This window comes from Miniopterus natalensis, chromosome 6, assembly GCF_054644295.1.
Source record: "Miniopterus natalensis isolate mMinNat1 chromosome 6, mMinNat1.hap1, whole genome shotgun sequence".
Taxonomy (NCBI): domain Eukaryota; kingdom Metazoa; phylum Chordata; class Mammalia; order Chiroptera; family Miniopteridae; genus Miniopterus; species Miniopterus natalensis.
Window position 1 is genome coordinate 74,329,501 of NC_142086.1, and position 23,542 is coordinate 74,353,042.

Here is a 23,542-nt window from a genome sequence, read left to right on the forward strand (position 1 = left end):
TTTCATCATTTGAGTAAAGATCTGAAGCTACATTTGTTACTTCTTGAACCTTCCTCACAAAATTTTTGCAATGCAAATTCGACATCACACTTGCATTTGTTTATGTAAAGCCTGTCATTATGAAATTGGCTGCTGGCTTTTGTTAGCTTTTTTTATGTCCACTCTTTTACCTCTAAGAACTCCGATGGAGATGCAAATCAACCGGCACCGAGTACTTACAATGCACAAGACTCTGCCTTGTGCCTGATGGAAGATGGATAGAAAGATACATAGAACATGAACTATTATCACTGACGGGTAATGAGACTCTGACCTACAGGAGGCCCGATGCCCAGTCTCTACACCCGGAATGTTGAGAAAAACCTTCCCACCGCTCTCCCCACGTACTTTCTCGGACAAGGTGAACTATTTTGCAAAGAAAACAAGAGAGCAATTCAGAATTCATATGTATCAAGAGAGTATAAGTTCTCAAATGAGCTTCTGAAAATACTTCGCTGTCTGACTCAATAAATTATTTCATTAAAAACTTCACACAATTGCTGTGCTGTGTGGTATTTTTCAACTTGGAAGGGTAAATCTGTTTTCCAGCTGAGCCTCGCGCCCCCACTTCTCACCATCTCATGGACCTGTTGGCTTGGCTGCCATCTCAGGCTCCAACTCTCTGGGTTGCCTCCAAACCAGTTCTCCCTGGACTTCAGACTTTGATAGAACAATTGTTTTCATGGTCTCCCAGGTCTGAAACCTTGGGTAAAACTCTATTTCTCCCAACAACTCTCTCTTTTCTATACTCTTTCCATGATCAATGCCAACCTAGTTTACATCTTCACTCTCTATTTTCTAGAAGTCACCCAACTACTCATCTTGTAGTATAGTACTACCTCCCTACATTTATACATTCCACACATTTCGAAGATTAAAATTCCCCAAATACCCTTTTGCACCAGCCACTCCCTTGCTCAGATATGTCAGTGGCTTCACATGGCCTAGGTTAAATTATAACCCCTGAACTTGGCCTCAAAATCACAGGGCCAATCAAAAGTCTCCACCTTCACTTTCCCCTCCTCTCTGCAAATTTTTTTTTAATCTCTACCCAAGGATATTTTTTTGCCATTGATATTTCAGGAGAGTGGGAGAGAGAGAAAGGTAGGAACATCGATGAGAACTAAAGATGTTCTAAGCATACACTTTTAGCAATTTTATGTAACTCTTGTCTTTCAAAACACTTTAAAAAAAATCTAACCTGAATGTTGTGAAGGCTACTGCCACTTGGGGAGCACTTCTATTTCCTTCCCTTCTCTGGGGAAATGGATGGTTTATGTCCTAACGCCACAAAGAGCAATAAACTCCCAGTTGGGAGAGCAGTGAACAAGCAAGGAATGGGTAGAACGAACAAGTCTTATTGCTTATTTGGAAATAACACATGCCCTTTTAAACACCCTGAACAGAAAGGAGGAGTGGTGGTTGTAGATCTATTATGCTCGTGAGTTGGAACCCACTGCCGCATGCACGCTTGTGTTACTTCCCACAAGGAACAGAGGTGCGCCTTCTCCTCTGAGGCCGAAGCCCTCACTTCATGCCCAGTACAGTTAAACTACTTACATCTTGACAACAAATTGAAGAAGCAGCATTTGAACAATTTGTGAGGGATACACAGACAAGAGACAGGGAGAGGCAACTCTGCAAACTCCTTCCTGTGCCCCTTTTGAAAATTTCCCTTTGACCGGAGAGCTCACCTGGGCATGGGAGCTTCCAAACACTTCAAAGAGAGCCCTCTATTCTGATGAATATTTGGGGGCCATGGGCCAGGGCAAGCCATGGGCTAGTACTTTTACTGGGTCTTTGATCAACCTTCCTTTAATCTCTTATCGTGGGGCTGATTCTGGTTCTGCACCTAAGCCTCTGGACCCCCTCCGTGCTGACTTCTCTTTGAAGTCAGCTGTAGACTTGTGGGCAGAAGGGCCGTAGGAAACAGACGCACAACTGTCAAACTGGTTGTAATTGTTTTTATATTTTGCACTTTGTTTTGAATTCCTCAACCTCTCTACGCTGCCACACCTGGGTTCTTCAGATGTTTCCTTATCTGTGGGTCGGTGACTTCTGAGTAAACAAATGTGGTTTAAAAACAAAAGTATTCACCTTGATAAATAGATATAAAAATGGATGTAGTGACGGCAAATGTATTGACGTGGAGTGCTGTGGACCAGATGTTTGTAAGGTGAAAGAGAGAGTATGCTATGACTTTTAAAAATCTGTATAAAAGCACAGAAAGACTAATGGGCATTTACAGCAGTTATATCTGGGTGGAGGGATTATAAGTGTGTTTAATTTTGTATTATTGGCTTATCTTTATTTTCCAATTTGTATTAGATGAACATGTACTGCTTTCACAATAAGAAAAAAGGTTTATTTTTAATTTAAGAAAACAGTCACATAAAGTCAAGAAAAGCAATCTTCTATTAATAATGAGCTTAGTTCTTACGAATGACAATTCTGAATGTTCTCGGCTGATAATAAATGACGCGCCATTATTTCCCAAACTAATCTTCTTGTAACATTCTCCCAACTTATTTGACTACAGGAATTTAAAAACAAGCTCAACTACCCTCTGAGAAGTTATTAATTACTGTATTCATTACCAAGGGTCTGCTGTGTGGTGGGGATTAGGGGATGCTGTAGGAGCTGGGAAATGTTTGGGTGCATAAATGAGGCAGACCTGTTTTGAGTCCCTGAGCGTCACCCCTTTCCAGTTGTACAGTAGTCCTCCCTTACCCGTGGTTTTGCTCTCCACGGTTTCAGTTACCTGCAGTCAACCAAGGTCCAAAAATATTCAATGAAAAATTCCAGAAATCAACAATTCATAAGTTTTAAGTTGCACACTGTTCTGAGCCCCGTGACAAAATCTCGCCCGGTCCTGCTCCATCTCGCTCAGATGTGAACCGTCCCTTTGTCCAGCGCATCGACGCTGTATATGGTCCCCACCTGCGAGTCACTTAGTGTCTGTCTTGTTACTGGATTGACTGTCCAGGTATCACAGTGCTTGTGTTCAAGTAGCCCTATTTTAGTGAATAACGGCCCCAAAGTGCAAGAATAGTGATGTGCCCATTCTGATATGTCACAGAGAAGCTGTAAAGTGCTCCCTTTAAGTCAGGGGTGGGGAATAGCCGGCCGAAATCCTTTGGCCTGGCCCTGCTAAGGCAACCACAGGCAGGACTCAAAATTCAGTAAATCGAGGAGCTTTTTTCATAGCTAATTTTTAAGTTGATAATTTTGTATGGCCTGTGAACGATGTTATAAATATCCAAAAGGCCCATGGCAGAAAAAAGGTTCCCCACCCCTGCCCTAGAGACTAGTTTTCTGGTCCTGTGTGTGTGTGTGTGTGTGTGTGTGTGTGTATGTTTTAAAGACATTTCTGCATATGTAAAGAGCTTCTAAGGAAATTGTCAGTAAGAGGAAGGAAACCTAAAGTAAATATGATTCACACAGCAACAAATAACCTAAATAGATAAAGCTTTGTGCTGTAGCACTTATTTGTGGATTTGATTTTATATAATGTTGGTCCCTACTTGCTAGGTCACTGATGCTTTCTGGTGAGAATGCAATGTAATTCATGGGAATTACAAAACAAATACTGTCAATTCTCATTATTCACTGGAAATTTGTCCTAACGTCACCACTAACACTGAATTAGCAAATACCGAATCATTGGGGAAACACAAGCTTAGGTTCCTATGAGTTTCTGATCAAACATTTTCATTAATTGATCGATACATAACCATGTTTTATATGTGTTTTGGTTTAACTTAAAGACAACTTATTTAATATAACCATTACTTAATTAACTTTGAACTCACAACCAATAGGACTATAATTTATACCTGAACGAAGCTTATCTAACGCTCGTCTTTTCTCTGTAAGACACATCACAGCCTTGCTGCACTTAGGAAAGCCAGACACCCCTTCAGCACTATGCTTGGGGGCCATTCTAAGCAGTGAAGTAACCAACAAAAAGCGTAAAATGTGAAAAAACTGTGGCACAAAACAGTCCAAAAGAAGGACCCATGTTTACAATTTCCTTTTTGACCTCCTATGCATGCATGTGGCGACTAAAATCTTTCACCAATCTAAGCATGTCTGCACTGCAAATACTGAATTTGGGATCACAAATAAAGTTTAGCCAGGAGGCAAATTAGTAAATGCAGGGAATTCACAAATGATTAGGATCTTTTATACTTCTGTCCATTTTCAGTTTGAGGCTTTCTGAAATATCCAGGAAAATGTATAAAACAGGCAATAAAGTTAAGTGGAAATGGGATGCAAATAATTTCTTTCTCCATTTCTGTTGTATTTTAAAAACTCCCAGCTACAATATATTTTATTTTTATTTTTAAATATATCTATTGATTTTAGAGAGAGGAAGAGAGAGAGAGAGAAACATCAATGATGGGAGAGTCATTGATCAGCTGCCTCCTGCACACCCCCAATGGGGATCAAGCCCGCAACCCGGGCCTATGCTCTGACCCAAATCACACCTCGATCTCCTGGATGACAGGTCAATGCTCAACCGCTTAGCCACACTGGCTGAGCCACAATATGTATTAGTGTAAACATGTTAAACAGGTTAGGCATCTATTTACAACATACACACCACATATCTGGCTCCACAGCAGAATTTCTTCCTTGGCTATCCCTGCTCTGCATGGAAGTAAGGTGTAGGGAATGATATAAGAATAAAACTGTTTCAGCTTATTCTCTCCTACTCGACCGAAGCTCTTGGCTTTTTGACCCCAACCGCACAACATTTTCATTCCACTATCTTAAAAATCACTATAATCAGTCTGGCTCCTGACTGCTCTGGAAGTGTGAGGGGAGGCCAGAAAAATGTTGAGGCACAGGAGCAAATATCCTTGTGAAGACCTTAGGACACCCATTTCTAACCCAATCTTCTGTCCTAAATGTTTGCTTTATTAATAGACACTAAGCCTGATATTTCTTGCTAGGCAATTTTGATCATTTAAAAACCTCCTTTTACAACATTCTGAAAGTATTGCTGACCTTGTTCCCCTGCTGCACCCTCCTCCCACCATCCCCCAGCCAAAATTAAGGCACAGTAGGAACATTCTGAAAGGACACAAGGAAAATGCAATGTAATCACAGTGGGTCACAAAGGACTCCATTCAAAAGGCAGTAATGTGGAAACTAGAATCTGGGGGACCATTCCTAAAGAGAAAATGACTGAAAATTAGCAAGCACACAGACTGGTGCTAATAAAAACCAAATGGTTTTCATTACAAACATTCTGGATTCTTCCACAATCCACTCTCCACTTTTAAATGAAATCCCTCTCCCTGATTGTTTTTGCGATAACTAGATTGAAGGGGGGGGGGGGGGCAATACCTGCTGCTGAACGTAATCTGGACTTCGAGTTTATCATTTAATTCAAACACTCTCTGTTAACCTCTGGTTAAGTGCCAGCTAAGGGAAGGTCAAGTCTTAGACCCATCTAATTGGTCAGCACCAAGAAAAGCCATCACTATACAACTGCTCAAAAGCTGTCTATAGGTTTACGCAAGTAAACCTGAGGGAAGTTTTCAAGCACAGAGAATTTACTCTATAGAGCTTCAACTCTTAGGAAAGGAGACCTATTTTTTGTGTGTTCCAGCTAGAGGAATAATTAATTTATAATTATATTTCTTATATACATGTGACCAATTTACCTTAAATGCATAGGTACACACACACACACAGGCACCAACCTATAAATAGTTAACTAAAAATCCATTCACTATCTGATTTACGGATGAATTACCAGATAGATGGTTTTTCATTTGGGTTCAGCCAAAGACACTTATGTAGTAATAATAATAATAATGAAGTCAATGTTTGACATATGTCATGCTAGGCACTTTTCTAAATTCTTTAACATTTAACTCTATATGGTAACTATATTTTTGTAGACATTTTAGAGATGTAGAAATTGAGGGTAAGGAATCTGTATCCACAGTCACATGGTTACTAAGTAGGATGTAACCAGATTTGACCTCAAGCATCCTGGTGGCCAGAGACTGAGCTCTTAACTATTACGCTGGTTTTAATTATTTCTCCTGCTTATAATTTGCTCTATAAAGTAGGACAGATTACCTCTATTTAAAGGAAATGTAGGTACAGAGTGGTTATATGCTCAAAGTCACTGGTATGAATTTAGATTGTGCCTAGGTCTAATTTTAAGCTGATTTTTTCCTACAATATCATTCTGCCATACTCCAAATAACAAGAGGGAGAGAATCCAAATCAAATTATACAGAAATCACTGTATGTTTCTGTGTGTTGTTTAATGCCCAATTAAAATTTTAATTGCTCCACAACATGAGTATAGTTACATGAATTTTTTCACCTCATTTGGCCCTGGATTTAGAATTTCTTGAGATAATCACAGAAATCCCAAGTCAAATGGACCCACAACAATAATCCTTAGTTGGATTTCCCCAAATTAGTGGAATTCTTCCACCTTATCTCATAGTGGGCTTAAATGAATGGCTTAGAGCCAAGAGAGGACAGTCAACAATTTTCCAGGAGGGATTCCTCCACCGTTCACAACCAAAAACATATTCTGCTAATACGTGAAAGCCCTGAAACTGTGTCACAGTCAAACCAAAGTGCCGTACGTCTAAAAATAATTTTTCTTTTTCAGGTCCAATTTGCATTTTGAATCCTAAAAGATTCTTTGCTAGCAAAAAGCTATTAGAGGTTGAACTGCATATTAAATGCAACATATCACTTAAAATTCGTTAGCAGGGCTGTGTGTCGATTATAATGTTAATGAATAATAAAGTTCTTTTAAAGGAAAATATATAGGAGGTTATGAAAAGGCTATGTTGTTTCCTCAGTAACTCTCAGGTAGATCTCAAGCTCCCTGGACACTGGCAGATGCCTCCGAAGAGAAAGCAATGAGATCACATGTCCATGTTTCTCCCATGAAAACGGTCTGTTATTTTGGATCATGTTACTGAACGAGAATGATCGGGCCAAGCTCAGGAACATGCAGTTACCGAGAGAAACTCAAAGCTTTTTGGGCCTCTGCGTTGGTTTGGTCAGGGACCGGTGCAGAAAGACCACGGCAGAGGCTGCACTGGGTCGGGGTGCCTGCGGGATGCTGCCTAAAGCCAAGTCAAGACTGTAAAAAGCCTCTTCTCTAGGGGGGGTTTTAAATTCAGTGCTTATTAATAAACTAAGCGCTGAGTTGACACGAGGCGGTGCCTGGCTCCACATGTTTATGTTTTTTAATGAATAAATAGCTCTTTCTATTAGAGAAGGCCCAGAGGATCATGAGAAATCATTTGCCTCCTCCAAGATTTTTTCCCTTGTGGAGCACGGAAAGACTGAAACGCTTCATCTCATTGCGACAAAGATTTCTGAGTACCCCTCTGTGCCTGTCGCTGAATGGACCCCGCGCTGAGCACCCTGCCCTCGCAGAGCTTGCAGGTTTTCCTCCGCAACAAGGCCGTTTCTCTGGGAAGGCACACGAACTCCTCTAGCTGCTTCTAGATACGAAGGGCTGCTACAGTGGGCTCTCATTTTCTGTTCCCGAACGTCCCCGGTACTCAGCCACCGTGGGAAGCCCCTGTTCTACGTGCACCCTAGGGGGAAGGAGTGGCTTGCAGCGGGCTTCTGCACACCAGCTCGTGCTCGGATGCGGGAGCGGACCGGGAATTTGAATGAGCGAGCTATGAATGAGCGAGCTATGAATGAGCGAAGCAGCCAGGGATGGAGGAGCCTTGGAGGATGGTGACTGAAAAGCTGCGACACTTAGCTAAACATTGGCGCCCAAGAGGCAAGCGCAGGAGCTTCATTAAAGGAGAGCAGCAGTGAGTCCTTGAGAAGGGAGAAGCTCCAAGAGAACTGGAGATGGGAAAGAAAGGCCAGGCGAGTGGAGACTTTAGTCCTGGAGAGCTGGAAATGCTGACCCGAGTAGGAGATCAGTTGAAAATAATCTGTGAAACATGAAAATAGTGGGAAAGAAAAATACACGTAGAAACCGTTTCCTTGCTGACCTAGTTCTAGCTTAAGAGTGTAGAATTCTCAAGGTACACTGAACTGAGAAGGGAACAATTGACTTTACTTCTAATAAAGGAGATGGATGAGACAGCAAAGGGCTAAACTTAGGAGGCCCGACAGAGAAATACAGAACTGGGAAATCTGCCTTACATAAATGGGACAAGGCCAGGCTGAAAACACTCCTTTGCTGCTATATTTGTGTACCAGGTGCCCTGACAAGTCACTTTGCTTTGATAACAATGGCTTTGTGATCTCAAGACAAGGAAGTTGAGAATAAGTATAAAAATGAATAAAATATTCATTCATTCAACTAATATTTATTGACAACTTGCTATGTGTTATGCACCTTGCTAGTTGCTGGAAAAAGAATGATGAGTAAGAGAGACAGCCGACACTTACATCATAGTGGGCGAACCTAGACACTGGACAACTAACCACACGTGAGATGTGAGTTCTGTGCGAAGTGGGTGGGGTGTGCTGGGAGCAAAGGAGGAATCAGCTAGGCAAAGGTGAAAAAGACAGAGAACATTTCATTCATTCATTCATTCATTCATTCAACAAAAATGAGTTAGGTACCCAGCTGTCTTCCAGGCAGAGAAGGTGGGTGATGCCTTGACCAAAGAGGCACCCAAAGGGAACAGGAGTGTAGGGTGTTCTCTGTGAGTATGGAGAAGTAGGTTGTCCTCTGAAGAAAGGACACAGGTAAAGGATGAAGAGCTATGTTCTCAAGGTTTCATCACCCCAGAAGAAGCCCTGCCTGTCTTAGATTGGTTAAAGTAGACATGTGGGAACTAATAAGCAGGGGTTTGGCCTTTGTCACCCCATCCAGTGAAGTGGAGGGATCTGATCATGGGGAAGAGGGTTTACTCTTCCTTAGGGTGAAGGAGACAGCCAGCATGTCCTAGAAGTCCTCATCCTGGCCATCTCCTGGGAACAGTTCTCCCTTTATTCTCAATCTATCTTTATGGCTGGTCACAAAGTTCTAAATCACCTCTTTAACACACAGCCTGCCAAGTCAACTTATCCTTTCACCAGCCCTAGCTTGGACTAGTTCTCCCCACAAATCCAGACAGAGTTCTTGTGGATTGCACATGTTAAGCTGCTGCCAACCTCTTATGTAAGGTTCATACATCATATCATCATTTGTATGGTCATATGGTTAGGTGAGAGATGGTGCCTTAGATCATCAACTGTGCAATGAATTATCAGGATGAGGTGTGTGATTTCTGAGAAATAACTCAAAGCATATTTCCAGGTTACCCATAGAATATAAAAGCAATGATAACTATAATCCCCCACCCAAAGCAAGAATTCTAATTCCATAATGGACATTCCAAAAGATTCTGTCATTCTCAGTTAATAAAATCTTCTTATACTAAATTATCATCATCTTTTACTTAAAAGTTTTAAATACCGCACATGTCCTATATCAGACTCTTAAAATATTTTGATACTGGTTTCTTTTTCCTGTTGCTACACATGAATTTTTAAATAACTTTTATTGTCCCCTTAAAGTCAGATAGGAAATATCTGAAAAATTTTAAACTTCCTCACATAATTAGATTTTCTTGTATTAAATCAGACAAGACAATTGATTCCTTTTTCCTACCTTTTAAAAATTAATAGGTGTGGTGGCTGATGGTTGAGGGAAAAGGAGGATCCTTGGCTTTCTGAGTTGGCTTACAAAATTTTGTAAACTATTCCTTCCTCTGTAAATAAATATTTTCTTCCATACAAAATGTTTGTCATTTACATAAACTGGGCTCAGGTAGGAGTAGTCTGAGCCAGTCCAGTGAGACTGAATCTTATTTAGATAGACTACAAGGGATCAGAAACAGAGGAAGCTTCCAGCTAATAGCAAGGGAAAGAAGCTACACAGGGTGAGGCCCTGCAGGCAGCTGTGATGAAGGGGCTGTGAGCAGCAAAGTGCTGTGATCCAAGAAAGTTCTTCAGGGCCTCAGCAAAAGTGATGAGGTTAAGAGCTAAGTTGAATTTCAGTCCCAGAAGATGCAAAAAGAGCAGAAACTCAGTTTCCAGAACTGGGGAATGAGCCAGAAGTGAGATCCCAAGATACAAGGCAGGAATCCTCTTACTAGATCTGAGATCAGAAGAAGCTCCTAAGGCATGAAACTGACTGGGTGTGGAGCCAGAGTAACTGACCTTGGCCTTAGTGAGTGCCAGGGCCTGCGATGGGGCTGATCCTGCAACAGGGCCTTGCAGGGAACTCAACCAGTTCATTAACCTCTCAAATCTTCCCACTTGTTTTCTTCGTTTTAATTTTATTACTATAGTTGAAATATATCATGTAAAGTTTCATAGCACTTATTGTTTCTATCTTACACTCTCTTTTAAAAGATTCATATTTGCATGGATGTGAGTTTAAGGGGGTTTTCAAGGTTTCACTTGGCCATTTCTTCTCAACATAGTGTCACGTCCTTGCTACAGAATATTATATACAGTGCTCTGAGAAATTTTCTGTTCAGTTAATGATCTTTTTATATGGTTTCGTTTATTTGATTCACTCAAATATAATTAACTTACTTCTCTGAACAAACACAATTATTAATATTTTGCTTCTTGGCTTCTAAGTTAGTGATATCATTAATTGCTGAATACATGTATTTTGGGACAATGAATTCATTTTGGTCAGAGCCTAGTAGAAGTATAAAAAACATACTAATTTTATTCAGCTAATTTAATTACAACAGAAAATTAAACCAATAGATTTAACAAAAGCTTTCTTTTCTGAAAGTGTTTATAAGTAACTGCTGAATCCTGAAGCACATCTTAAAGCACAAGTCTTTAATGATCTGGGAGGTCTTTAAATAAGAATTTCTTTGAAGTTCAGGAAAGCCTTCATAACAAAAGAAACTACATAAAAGATACGGCCTGGGCCATAGATGCCATTTTATAGTTGGCTTGCTTGTTTTTGCCTTAAGCAGTCAAGACTCACTGCTTGCTATTGGCTACCTCCTAATTGACTTCAATTTGACTCCCCAATCACCTAGTCTGTGCTATGAACCAGTCCCACCCTCTCTTTTTAGCCTCACTACTGCTGTCAGATTCCTCTGGATTGAAGAGTTTTTTAAAAAAAGACATATTGATATCTGAAATGTAATAATTTTGTTTGAGTTTTCTTTTATGTTTAAGGAAGATCTTGCCTCTAAGAAATGAACAGTTTGTTTCAAGGAAAAAAAGTCATATATTTACTTTTGAGTTTTTATCTAGGCTAGTGAAAAGATAAAAATCAATTCATTAGTAATTCTAATTCTATCAAATAGAGGGCCACCATAATATGCCAGATAGGTGGTCCCCTGACATCTCCTCTTTAAAAAAATTGTTTTGAAATTTCAATTACAGTTGCCATTTAATATTATATTAGTTTCAGGTGTACAGCATAGTGGTTAGGTATTTATATAACTTAAGAGGCCAACGTCTCCTCTTGCTGGTTGCTTTTACCCACTTGAGTGATATAATTACATATGACAACAAGTGGGCCCAAAACTCTAACCTCTCTGAACTAATTCTAGATTCTAGAATCTTACTCTGATCAGCAGACATTTACCTCCATTCAGAAGAGTGTCTCCTGCAAACGTATCTCTCTAAAGAAGGAAAGGAAAGGGTTTGGGTTGTGAGAGGAAACAGAATTAGAAGAGCATTTCTAGAATTCCCTTGGGCAAGAGGGCATGACTGGTCATTAGGCCTCCGCTTACTCACAGAATTCTCCCTCCAGCTCTGATTTAACTGGAACCCCTTCAATGCTCTCCTACCTTCTCTGCCAACTCTCTCCCAGGGGAAGACTTTTGCCTCTTACTTCACAGATGAGTAACTGGATGATGAGTCTCGAGGCTTCCTCTCCTTCCCAGCATTCAAACAGTTCTGCCTCCAGGCCATCGTTGCCCTTTTCCCAGGTAATGCCCTCCTCCAAGAGCAGTCTTGCCAGCTTTCCTCTGGATATGTCCTCTCTCACATCCCCAGGAGCAAGACCTACCATCGTCCCATCTTCCACCTGAGTCTTCCTCTTCTCCCTCTCTGCTTTCACTTCTTTTCTTACTCAACCTCTCAGCTGCATTTTACTGTCCTTTACTGACTTTCCTTCTACCTCCCGGGCTCCCCGGCTCAGTCTCTTTTGGAAATCTCTATTTGCTTTCGGGGGAATCTCAACCACGTCATCCCTGTGCTGATGACCAATGAATCCTTATCTCCAACCCTGAACTTCAACACATGGAAGACTTACCAGCAGTCTCCGAGGAACTTTTCATGCACTGCCCTGAGCCCATTCCCAAAGGGCTTTTCCTCTGTGCTCCCTGGCTCAGTGAATGGCAACACGTCACCCAGTTTCCCAAGCCAGAAGTTTGAGTTATAGCTCACTCACTTCTTTCTCACTAACACACATATTTATACAAATGTCAGTCTTAAGAATTATGCCTTCCAAATATTCTCAAATTCATTCATTCTCTTCACTCTGTTTCCATTCAAATACAGGCAACCATGAGCTGCCACCCAGATAAGTGGGCAGTAGCCTAATGTCCTGCGTGCAGCCCTTTTTAAACTATAGTCACTGATCCTTCTCAATAATTCTGATCAAAATATGCTTCATTTAAAACCTTTCCTTCTGTAACTTCCATTGCTATTAGTAGAAGGTTCAAACACTTATACACACCCTCCTTGACTTAGCCCTATAGCTACTCTTTCAGTTCCTCAATCTTGCTGAGCGCTCCCTCGTACCTAGGACACAGAAATGTTATTATTTGTATGAGTAAATCTTTGTCTCTGCCTCACCAGGTCTGAGCTAGATAGTAGATGACATTGAGAATGCTACACTTCTGCTTAAAATCCCTTAGATGCTCTCTGTAACATATTCATTTTCTTTAGACTTTGGGAGGAATTACAATCCACATAGCATATTACCTAGCCCCCGTTTACTTTTCCAGCATCAGGTCTCACTAGCCTGGGGTATCCCACATTATATTCCAGCCATCATGAACTACGTGCAGGTCCTAAACTCACCAAGCTTTCGCCTGCATCTTGTAGCGAGCCTATGTGCAAGCGCTGTCCTCTGCTCCACTGGTCCAGCAATCTGACTATCCTTTAGAACTTAGGGGGCAATGTTTCCCCTTGAGAATGCTTCCCTGGCTCCATTACAATCACCAGCTGCCACTCCCAGGACTGGCCCAGCTCAGGGGCTCCTTTCTCAGACTGCCTGTGGCACACCCTGTGTATCCCGTAAGGTCATTTTGTTTATTGATCTGTTATGCTGACCAGACTATCACTTTCCTGGGGGGAAAGAGTATCTTATTCCAGTTTCTAGAAGGTCCTCAACATTTAGAAGGTGCCCAGTTAATGTTTTTGGTAAAAAAAAAAATAAATGAATACATGAATAAATAAATTAATGAATGGATGAGGAGAGACATTGTTCTGAAGTCTCTGTGAAAACATTCATGCCTACATTATACCGGGAAAAATCTCAGGACATCCCAGGTTCAGCTTCCTTATTAGCAGACAACAGGCCCAGCATCTCCCGCCCAGTTAGCTTCCTGGTAGCACAGTCTGACACTGCACCTATTGAAGCAATTAGTTGGTTACCATATACTCTCCTTTGAAAATGCAAATGTCCAGGTGATTCCTATATACCTTAATGCCAATTAATTTACATAAGTTGCTTTTTCTCCTAACATCTAACAAACACCTCTCCACTGAAGGATAGGAACTTCGTGTGCCAGGGAGGAGAGGAGAAGGTCTGGCATGGATATATTTTAAAAGCTTCCCAAATTATCCTAACAAGCAGTCATAGTAGAGAATCACTATTCTTTGGCACTTCTCGAACTTTACTGTGCACACTACTCTCCTGGGGATGTCTCTAAAAGTGCAGCTGCAGACTAAGTATAGCTTAGGTGAGGCCTGAGGATTTCTATTTGCTGAGACTGATGCTGCGGATCCATGGACCACACTTTGAACAGCAGAGACCTGCCATCCTCCCCTTGCTGCAGGCCTCTGGCTTTTTTATTTTCAGGGGTTAATCCATGGTGAGGAAAGGGCTAACAGTGGGGTCTGCAAGAATGCAGAGTAGCCACGTGTTCAAAGCCAGTTGTGCAGGTTGGCAGGTTTTGCTTTACAGGAAACATGGATCCACGTGCCCGTTTCTGATTGTGCTCATTTTAACTGATTCACAGGCTAAGCTGTCACCCCCTGTGCTACGACAGGGCACAACAGTCAAGAAACATGTTAATAAAAGATGATACAGTTTTATCTGAGAGTATCTAAAATGCACTACTTTCTCTCTCTCTTCTCTTCTCCCTCTTCCTCTGTTTTGGCCACACCTTTCTCTTTAAAAATGTACTGACTGTCCTTTTGATTCTCCCTAAATAGTTTTAAACAGTGCATTTGTAACATTCGTGAAAGAGCACATTAAATGGAATATACCTGTGCACCATACCTAAGGTACATCTGCCTTGAAGGATGTGTAACATGCACTGGGCTGTCATTAGTCTTTGCTGTTTCTCTATAAAATGGATACTTTTAATTCCAATTTTGAAGATAAGGCAAATGAAATGCAGAAAGCTAAATTGACTTAATTAAGATCACATACTAACAAACACAGGAGGTGGCCAAAACTGACATCTTAGCTCTCCCGTGCTAAGTTGGCTTAGTGGAAAAAGAAGCAGTAACCTTTCAAAAGATCGTGCCTTAATTATTCATAACATTTGCATCTCTTTCAAATAAAGTTTACTATTTAACAGCCTTCCTGCACAGGTCTATTGCAGGAACTTGTCTATATTCTACTCATCTAACTATTAGCATACATTGCTCGTAAAAGCATTGAAAGTGGCCTTACAGGAATACATAAAATAAACTAGCTGGTGCACATCAGACAGGAAAAAAAAGGACAGGAGCGATGACAGTGAATCAAATGTATACGAAGAGGTCTCAAAATGACAGGTTAAAAACAAATTCCACTCTTGACTTACTAGCAGTTGAGGTGAAAAGGGCATTTCACAGGACCCATATGAAAAACCAAGACATTTTTCCAGAAGCAGGGTTATCCCTGGTAAGGGTTCTCGGGGAGAGCGGGTAGCCTGACCTGGCCCTACTGTCCCACATTCAGCTCTGACTTCTGAAAGGGACACCCCAGGGCATGCAAACAATGCTTCCAATGTCTAATTCTGAAATAATTTTAACTTGCTAGTTATCTACTATTTTTCCATAGATTTTTCAATAATGCAATTCTAATATAATCAAATAATAAGTACTCACTCAAATCAAGAAGACTAAGTTAAGTTATTCAGTAAAGATTCTGCAGACATTGAAAAGTACACATACTGATTTTTAATTGTAAAACTGGGAATCAATGGACTCAACATTTAATAGCAAGGATAAGATCAAAATATAAAATAATTGCTCATAAATAGCATTAGAAATGCAAAAAAGGGATGAGTGTTTTTTAACCATCTCACTGAGTTATAATTTGCATAACATAAATTAACCCAATAATTTTAATAAAATTATAGAGTTGTGCAACCATCACCATAATCCAATTTTAGAATACTCCTATCACCCCAGAAAGTTCCCTTGTGCCTGTTTGCAGCCATCGCTGCTCCACCCTCAGCTCCGAGAAACAGCTATTCTGCTTTCTGCCTCTACAATACTGCCTTTTCTGGAAATTTCACATAAATAGAATTGCATAATATGCATTCTTTTGTGTCTGGATTATTTCACTTAGCATAATGTTTTTGAGGTTCATCTGCATTGCTGCATGTGTCATAGTTTGTTCCTTTTTATTGCTGTGTGGCATTCCTTTTTATAGCTGTACCACATTTTGTTTACTCACCTGTTGAGAGGCACCAGAGTAGTTTCTATCTTTTGGCTATTATGAATGCTGCTGCAATGGACAATGACATAAACATCCTGTAAGGACATGTGTTTTCATTTCTCTTAGGTAAACACTTACGACTGGAACTGCTAGGTTGTATGGAAAGCATATGCTCAATTTTCGTAAAAATTGTCAAACTGTTTTCCAAAATGGTTTTTATACTTTGAACTGGGATGTAGTGAAATATTTTACATTCCACCAACAATATATGATGGCTCCAGTGTCTCCACATCCTCACTAACACTTGGTATTGTCTATCTTTTTTGGCGACAGCCCTTTTAGTGGGTATACAGGGTTAGGGGGGTTTGAACAGAAAGAATTTATTCCAGTTTTCAGTCACTCAGAAATAGGATCAAAATTTACCCCATCCCTTCTCCCTACCTTACCCTCTGCTCCCTGTATCTCCTTTTCCAAACAGCCTCAGAGAATAAAACTTTTTAGTATTTTAAGGCTGTATGACTTTCCCCTTACGATGTTTTTAAATCCCTGCTGTTCAACTTCCCTTAAATAATCTAAAAAATGCTATCACCTTGAGCTTCATATTATATCAAAGGCTTATTGAGAAGCACCTTGGATTTGATGGTAAACAGGACAAAGCAAGACCCTTCAGCTACAGAGGGGACTTCCCATGTCTCTCCCTCTAAAATGTTGAGTCAAGTTGGGGTCCTCACCCAGTAAACTCCAGTTTATATCCACTCCCTTTTAAGTATAGGTAATTTTTGCAGCTGTAAAACAAACCTTAGGATTCCAAATAAACTTAAAAAGGAATTGTTAATTTTCTTTCCTTTTAACCACTTAATTCAACTTATCTATGTTTTCCATTCCTTGACCAAGAATTTAAGAAATGATGTTATACTACTGCTTAAAGACCACCCAGACGGTATGAAAAATATATGTGTGTGTATTTATCACATAATTGGCTCTCTTTCTTGGAAAGAGTTTGATTGGCAGATGCTAATTTTGACTGGAGAATTTTTAAAGTCAATATTGCTACACAATTGTCAGAAGAATGGTGTTAGGGAAGTCACCCAAAGCAAACTGCCACGTACCACATACAAATGAACAAAGGTGTGCTTCAGCGGTCTTTCCACTAAGATACCTGCTGCGTTCCTACTGCCTGAGGATTTTTTTTCAAACTTAATTGCGTAATAAATTAACCTCATCTCCTACTGTGAATGGTTGTAACTCGGCTAGCAGCTCTCAGGAGTCGGCCTGCATACTTATTTACTTGTACCAGTTTTCTTTATGGAGGTTTTTGGGCTGTTAATAGGCAACAAAGGGGAGACCATGGCCCACTGGAAGGAAGAGATTCCCTGTTTCTGTCTAGAAAAGGCCAAGATACTTTGCCTAGGGGATGACCAGGATCTGGCCCTTGCAGAAATGACCAGATACTTGGAAGTTCCATTTAGTTTCAAGATCACAGCTCAAACCACACAAAAGTGATGTCAGAATGTGACTATAGTCGTCATGTTGAATGTGCATTTCAGGCGAACACCATGCCTCCTTTCCTTGTATTAATAATTAAGTGCTCATCAAAAGTCTGCTTGGTTAGTAGAGCACTAAAGGCAATGGACAGTCCTGAGGTTTCATGCAGGTCCTGACGCTCCGTGAGCCGTCTCTCGGTGTACATCTTGCACAACTCTGCAGGTGGCCTGGTTCTGTCCTGTGAATTGCACTGCTCATGTGTCTTGGCGTCTCTGTCCCAGAGACTTTAGGACCACACTGCTAATATTTGCTTCTTTAGAGCCTTCAATTGTACGTTGTATCTGATGTACTAAAATCACTGACGAAGCCGCTCATGGTTTTTAGCAAAGTAGCTGGTTTCCGAGTCTAAGAGATACTCTCCTCAGGCTAGACTGAAACATCTCCTCTCTCTGGGAGCGCTCTTTCATCTCTTAGCAGCGGGGGAGGCACTCTGCTCTCACCTCCTGTATGCACAGGCGTAGGGTATTAAAAGTTGGACAGATTTTAGTTTCCTTAGAGGCAACATGGAGAAGTGGCCGGGAATACAGGCCCTGGAGCCAGGCTGCCTCCCGGGCTGGAGCCCTAACCGAGTTTTTTCCTTTGCAGAAAAGGAAGGGTAGTGGAACCTGCCTCACAGGGTCATTATGAGGGTCAAATGTGTTGCTACATGTTAACTGCTTACAACAGTGCCAGGCACATAAACATTCAGTGCCAGCTATTATTACCCCATTTCATTATCTTCTGTTTTTATTTTATTACACTCTCTTATTCTGGTATTGTTCCCCTGCATCCTATTATTATGCTCCTCTATTAATTCAGTTAACGTTGCTTCCTTATACCTGTACATTACATTACTCAATTTAGTAATAAAATAGCAGTTTGGTAAAAAACAATGTATGTGGGGGGAGGGAGGGTGGGAAGAGATTAACCAAGGAACTTATATGCATATATGCATAACCCATGGACACAAAATTGTGGTAGGCCTGGGGGGGGGGGGAAGTGGGGGGGAAGTGAAGGGAGTCATTGGGGGGGAGAAGGGGGTCATCTGTAATACTTTCAACAATAGAGAGAAATTTAAAAAAATGTGAGTGTGTGTTTTAATTCTTCAAAGATAGTCTTAAAATAAAGGAACTATGGAAGGAGTATTATTAGTTCTCTATTGCTGCTATAACAAATTATCATAAACTTAGTGACTTAAAATAGCACAACTTTATTATCTTATAGTTCTGAAGGTCAGAAGTCTAGAAAGGGCTGGCAGGGCTGCCTTCCCTCTGGATGCTCTAGAGGAGAACCGTTGCTTTCCCTTTCCAGCTTCTAGAGGCTACATCTCCTTGGTTTGTGGCTTCACTTCCTGCAGCCTCTGCTTGTTTCACATCTCCCTTGTTTATTCTGGCCCTCCTGTTCCCTTATCCTTCATACGAACCCTGAAACTACATAATGAAATCCAGATAATTCTGGATAATCTCCGCATTTCAAGGTCCTTAATCACATCTGCAAAGTTCCCTTGGCCATATAAGGTAACATATTTACAGGATCCAGGGAAAGGAAGAGGACACCCTTAGACAGGCATTATTCTGCCTACCACCACTGGAAAAGCTCTGGATGAACTCTGGAGATCACTTAAGCCAGTGGTCTCCAACCCAAGGGGATTATGCTGCCCAGGGGACATTTGGCAATGTCTGGAGACATTTCTGATTTTCACAACCGGGGAGTGGGGGGATTTACTGGGCATTTAATGGATACAATCCAGGGACACTGCTAAACATCCTGTAATGTACACAGGAGAGCGGCCTCCCCCCAACCAAGACTTATCCAGCCCCAAATGTCAACAGTGATGAAGCTGAGAACCCCTGATGGAAAGCATGGGATTCCTTGAAATCTTCTGAGTTAGTAAGGTTGCCATGCAATGGGAGTGTTTGCAGGATTTATATTTATACAGAGAATTTTGAGATATCACATACAAGCTCCATAATTCCATGTTTTTGACAATCTTATAGGGTAAATAAGAGATGAATAACATTACTCACACTTTAATAGTAGGGTTTTAAGCACTGCCCTAACTTGTTATTTGTTGAGTAGTTTGTTTGATTTTAGGTCTGGTGTAATCTTTCACACTGCTGCATTTCATATATAGACAAGTTCATTTCAAGTGTTTATTATAAACATCATTTTATGTATATTATGAATCTTTAAACTCATAGATGCTCAGATTTAAGTACCTAATGCCAAACAGATTTCAAGGTGACCCACAGCCTTCTACAATATTTTATTTTTGCCTTAGTATGACCCCTTGACATCAAAGGATCAAAGAGAGAAGTGCACTTATGATATTCCCTTCCACTGGGAGACTTAACTTAGAATCAACGTCCACTTAAAGTAAGCACCGTGAGTATCAATACTTAATTTTTCAATTCTCAAGACTTTCTGCACTCTGGTTTGAATTTTCCCATCCCTTTAAAGTAATTCATAGAATTGCTAGTAGGGGACTTTATGTGTTTTTCAACATTTTTTTCCATCTTCCTTTTCTTTTCCATCCACTCCACTCTTCTCATTCTCTCCCTTTCTTGGTTACTATTTTTCTGTTCAAGATTTCCCCTAGAGTTTTCTTAATTTGCAGCAACTTTTAAAGCAATGCTTGTATTATCTATGGCAGAAAAGACTTCTTAACCAGCAGAGGACTGAGTGTGTGCACATGGGTGTGAAAATTGTACCCACAAGGGTGAATTTGAACTTCATTTTTTTTTCCACCCAGGAAGAATAACTATGAATATGAAAGTATTCTAACAGATTGTGAACCAAGAGAGCAGAATGAAAAAAAACACACAAAAAAAACCCCCACAAAGCTACTCAGCAACCTTGTTTACCACCGAAGCTATTTCTATTGTGTACATTTCTCTGCCAAGACACAGTTCTATGAGGTGTTTTACATTTGGTATGATTTCCAAGCTACAATGAAAAGATACAGGTTAAATACATTTTAATGAGTTGAGACTTGCCAAACACTATTTTTAAAAAAGCCCAACGCCATACCTCTAAACATTAAGCCACATCTAAGATTCCAGATTTCAAATATCACTTTGCTCACTGGGGTGGGTACCACTGGAGAAAACTGCCGGGACCTCTATGCCTATCTACTAATCAAAGGATCCTAATTCTTCAAAAACAAAATGAAAGAAAAAAGAAAGAGAGAGACAGAGAAAAAAGAGTGTGTAGGAGAAGAAAAGAGACTGTGTGAAAGAGACTTAAGAGACAAGTGAGGTGTATTAAGGACTGAGAAACTTGGAGCTAATTAGAGGTCAATGTCTAAGTGCAAGTTTCTCAAAACAGGATGGCATGAGCATATAACAGGGCAGCTGGTAGAGGGAGAGGAGGGGGAGGCTTTGGGGAGAGAGCAAATGGTAGCTTTGACAACTTGGGCACATGTCAACTCTGGCACAGGGACCCTGAATATCTCTCAGCCAAGGCACCTGTACAACCATTTCCCCAGAGGGAAAAGGAACTTCTGGTTCTAGGAGAAGCCCATGGATGGGAAAGTGCCTGTTGCTGTGTTTTCTCCCAGTCAGGTCTCCTTCAAGCTGCTCACATCATGCCTCAGGTGTATGTGGGGCTGGTGCACTTAAGATCCAGAGCAAAATAAATAAATAATGATACCAACAAATCAAAAAGCCACACAGTAATGCAAAGGAGCACATATTCGGGATATCAGACTACAACCTTTAATCCCAAGATATTGTCCTGTTATTACTTTGCAAAGGTCAGTGACTAACAGAAACCGGATAAGAATATCCCACAACATATGGTTGACACTCATTTGGAACAGGTTATTTCCTGGAAGGAAGTTCAGAATCTCGTCAAAGGGCGTTAAATATGGTGTCTCCATCCAGGGTGCCCTGCTCAGCTACGCCTTTCTTCTCGTCGAAATGCTCTTTTTTGACCACACTCCAAAGGGCGTGACTCCTGCAGCTCCTCATACTTCTCTGACTTTTCCTTCTACTCTAATTTTTGATGTCCGATGTCCTCTGAAGTTCAGCCACTACACCTCTTCTGCTTTTGGGAACTCAACAACTCCCAACGCTCGGCTATGGCCCCTGGGCGGACGGATCCTAAGTCCGCCCCGTGGGGGATTCTCTAACCCTCCATCTCTGCCTTTCCGAGGTCCATCCCCACTGGATGCTCCCCAGCTTAGACCCATCACGTCCAAATCCATATTAATCACATCCCTCCCTACAATAAACTTACCTCCTGACTTCCTACTGCCATGTGCACTGACACCATTCTCCTGAGTCCCTTAGGTTTTAAAACTTGGTGTCATTTCCAAATTATTCATGCCCTTCATTTAGCAAGGCAAGCCAGCCAATTCTCCCTTCATGCTGGCCCACAGCTGTGTCATCCCTCCCCAATCACACCTGAATTACAGCGACAGCCCCTACCCGGCCACCCTTCCTGGCTCCTCACTTCTCACTTAATCTACTCAGCTTAGCATTCCCAGAATCATCTTTCAACTTTTGTCTTATCAAGTGACTTGTTCAAGAAAATATCCATGTCTCCATTACAACATCAAAGCTAAACAGATTTCCAAAGCTCTCAGTAATATGCCCTTCTCTACCGTGTCTACATGCTCACCGCTTCCTAACAATACAATTTCTTCCTGCTGGTCCTTCTTGCTGGGAATTCCCTTTTCTGTATCTCCACTTCCAAATCCCAACCCCGCATCAAGGCCCCTGCCAAATCTCAACTTCTCCACGTAGCTTAAATGACTACATGGCACCCCTTCTTATTTCTTACCCCTCACACAATTTGCATGGAGAAATTGAATACTTAATGATATGATGTTCACCATTTCATACATGTTAATTTTCTTTCTCCAACTACATGGCAAGCTCCATAAAGCTAGCGATATAATTAGTTTTCTATCACCCTACCATATACTCCAGGGCTGAAAAGAGTCAGTTCTTTTTTAGAATGAACAAGTTAATTATTCTACTATTTAAATACATTTTTATTTTTCTTGACTATAAATAAGTGATCTATAATGAATAAAATCATAAACAAAGCAAATTTAGAAATATATTTATTAGCATTTGATTTTTAAATGTTATATATTAATTATAAAACTATTACATTTAAAAGCTGTCTTCTTACCTGATTTTATGCAGTCTGATGTCTTGCAAATACCATCTAGAAAAAGGACAGTATATACATAAGTATTTGCAATACAGGTTTTCTTATTTCTCCCTATCTTTTGTTCTTCTAAAAACTGCCAACTAAATAATCAATTCTGTAAAGCAAAAACTAAACCTGAATACACATATCATAGTTAGTAGTTGGTTGTTTTTTTTAAATGGAGGAATAAAGTGGGAAAACCCTAAATTTAAAATTTCCATTATGAATAAAAATGTATTTATTACATCATCTCTACCCACTTAGCTCTAGGTATTTTAAAGGGAAACAATCAATTGTTTTAGTCTGGTAATCATGTTCTTTTGCCATTCAGAAACCAATCTTTTCCAATTCTTATTGTGAAACACTTCTAAGACTCACATTAGACCTCTTAAATTCCCGTGAAGCCCTTTAGAATTTCAATGACACAACAAAATTGACTAATTGAAGTTGGCCACAAAACTGTGTGTACTTTAATCAAATACAATTACAGAGTAGAATCCTCATGAAGTAAACACGAGTGCATTAAATATACTTGGCAATTAATAATTTAGCTCAAACATAAAGGACACTGTACTTTAGTCAAAGTCAATTGTTTTGACATATTGATATTATACTTTATAAATGAATCTTTATAGCATTATCTCTAATGTAACTGTCTTTCCCCTTAACGGGTGGGGAAAGCGTGAGAAGACTTCACTCTCTTCTGCGCTTGTGTGTACAGGGCCGTGGGAGCAACTCACCGTCATAGGTGGCGTAGAGCGCTATCATCGTCACAGCGATGACAGTCAGGAGCAGAACCAGGACAGAGAGGCTGATCTCCAGGGACGTCCATTGCTGTCTCTTCTTTGGCTTTGGAGTGCTGATGTCAGTTATATCCATCTGACTTTCTGATCTACCCATTACCTAAAATCTGCAAAAAATCAAAAAAAGAATTTAAATACTAATAGCAAATTAATAAAATGATAAAAAGAGAAGGAAATACATATACATTAT

At 40.5% G+C, this 23,542-nt stretch overlaps 1 protein-coding gene across 5 annotated transcripts in view; it reads right to left on the reverse strand.

Annotated features, from left to right (window-relative positions):
• MME (membrane metalloendopeptidase) overlaps positions 1 to 23,542 on the reverse strand; it is an 84,129-nt gene that overhangs the window by 55,125 nt on the left and 5,462 nt on the right. For all 5 annotated transcript variants that reach the window (XM_016222609.2, XM_016222611.2, XM_087818368.1 and 2 more), the window contains exons 2-3: positions 23,290 to 23,459; positions 22,529 to 22,564 (exon numbers count right to left, since the gene is read on the reverse strand). In XM_016222609.2, coding sequence (XP_016078095.2) covers positions 22,529 to 22,564; positions 23,290 to 23,449 — 196 coding nt within the window. In that variant the 5' untranslated portion in view covers positions 23,450 to 23,459. The remainder of the gene's footprint in view (positions 1 to 22,528; positions 22,565 to 23,289; positions 23,460 to 23,542) is intronic.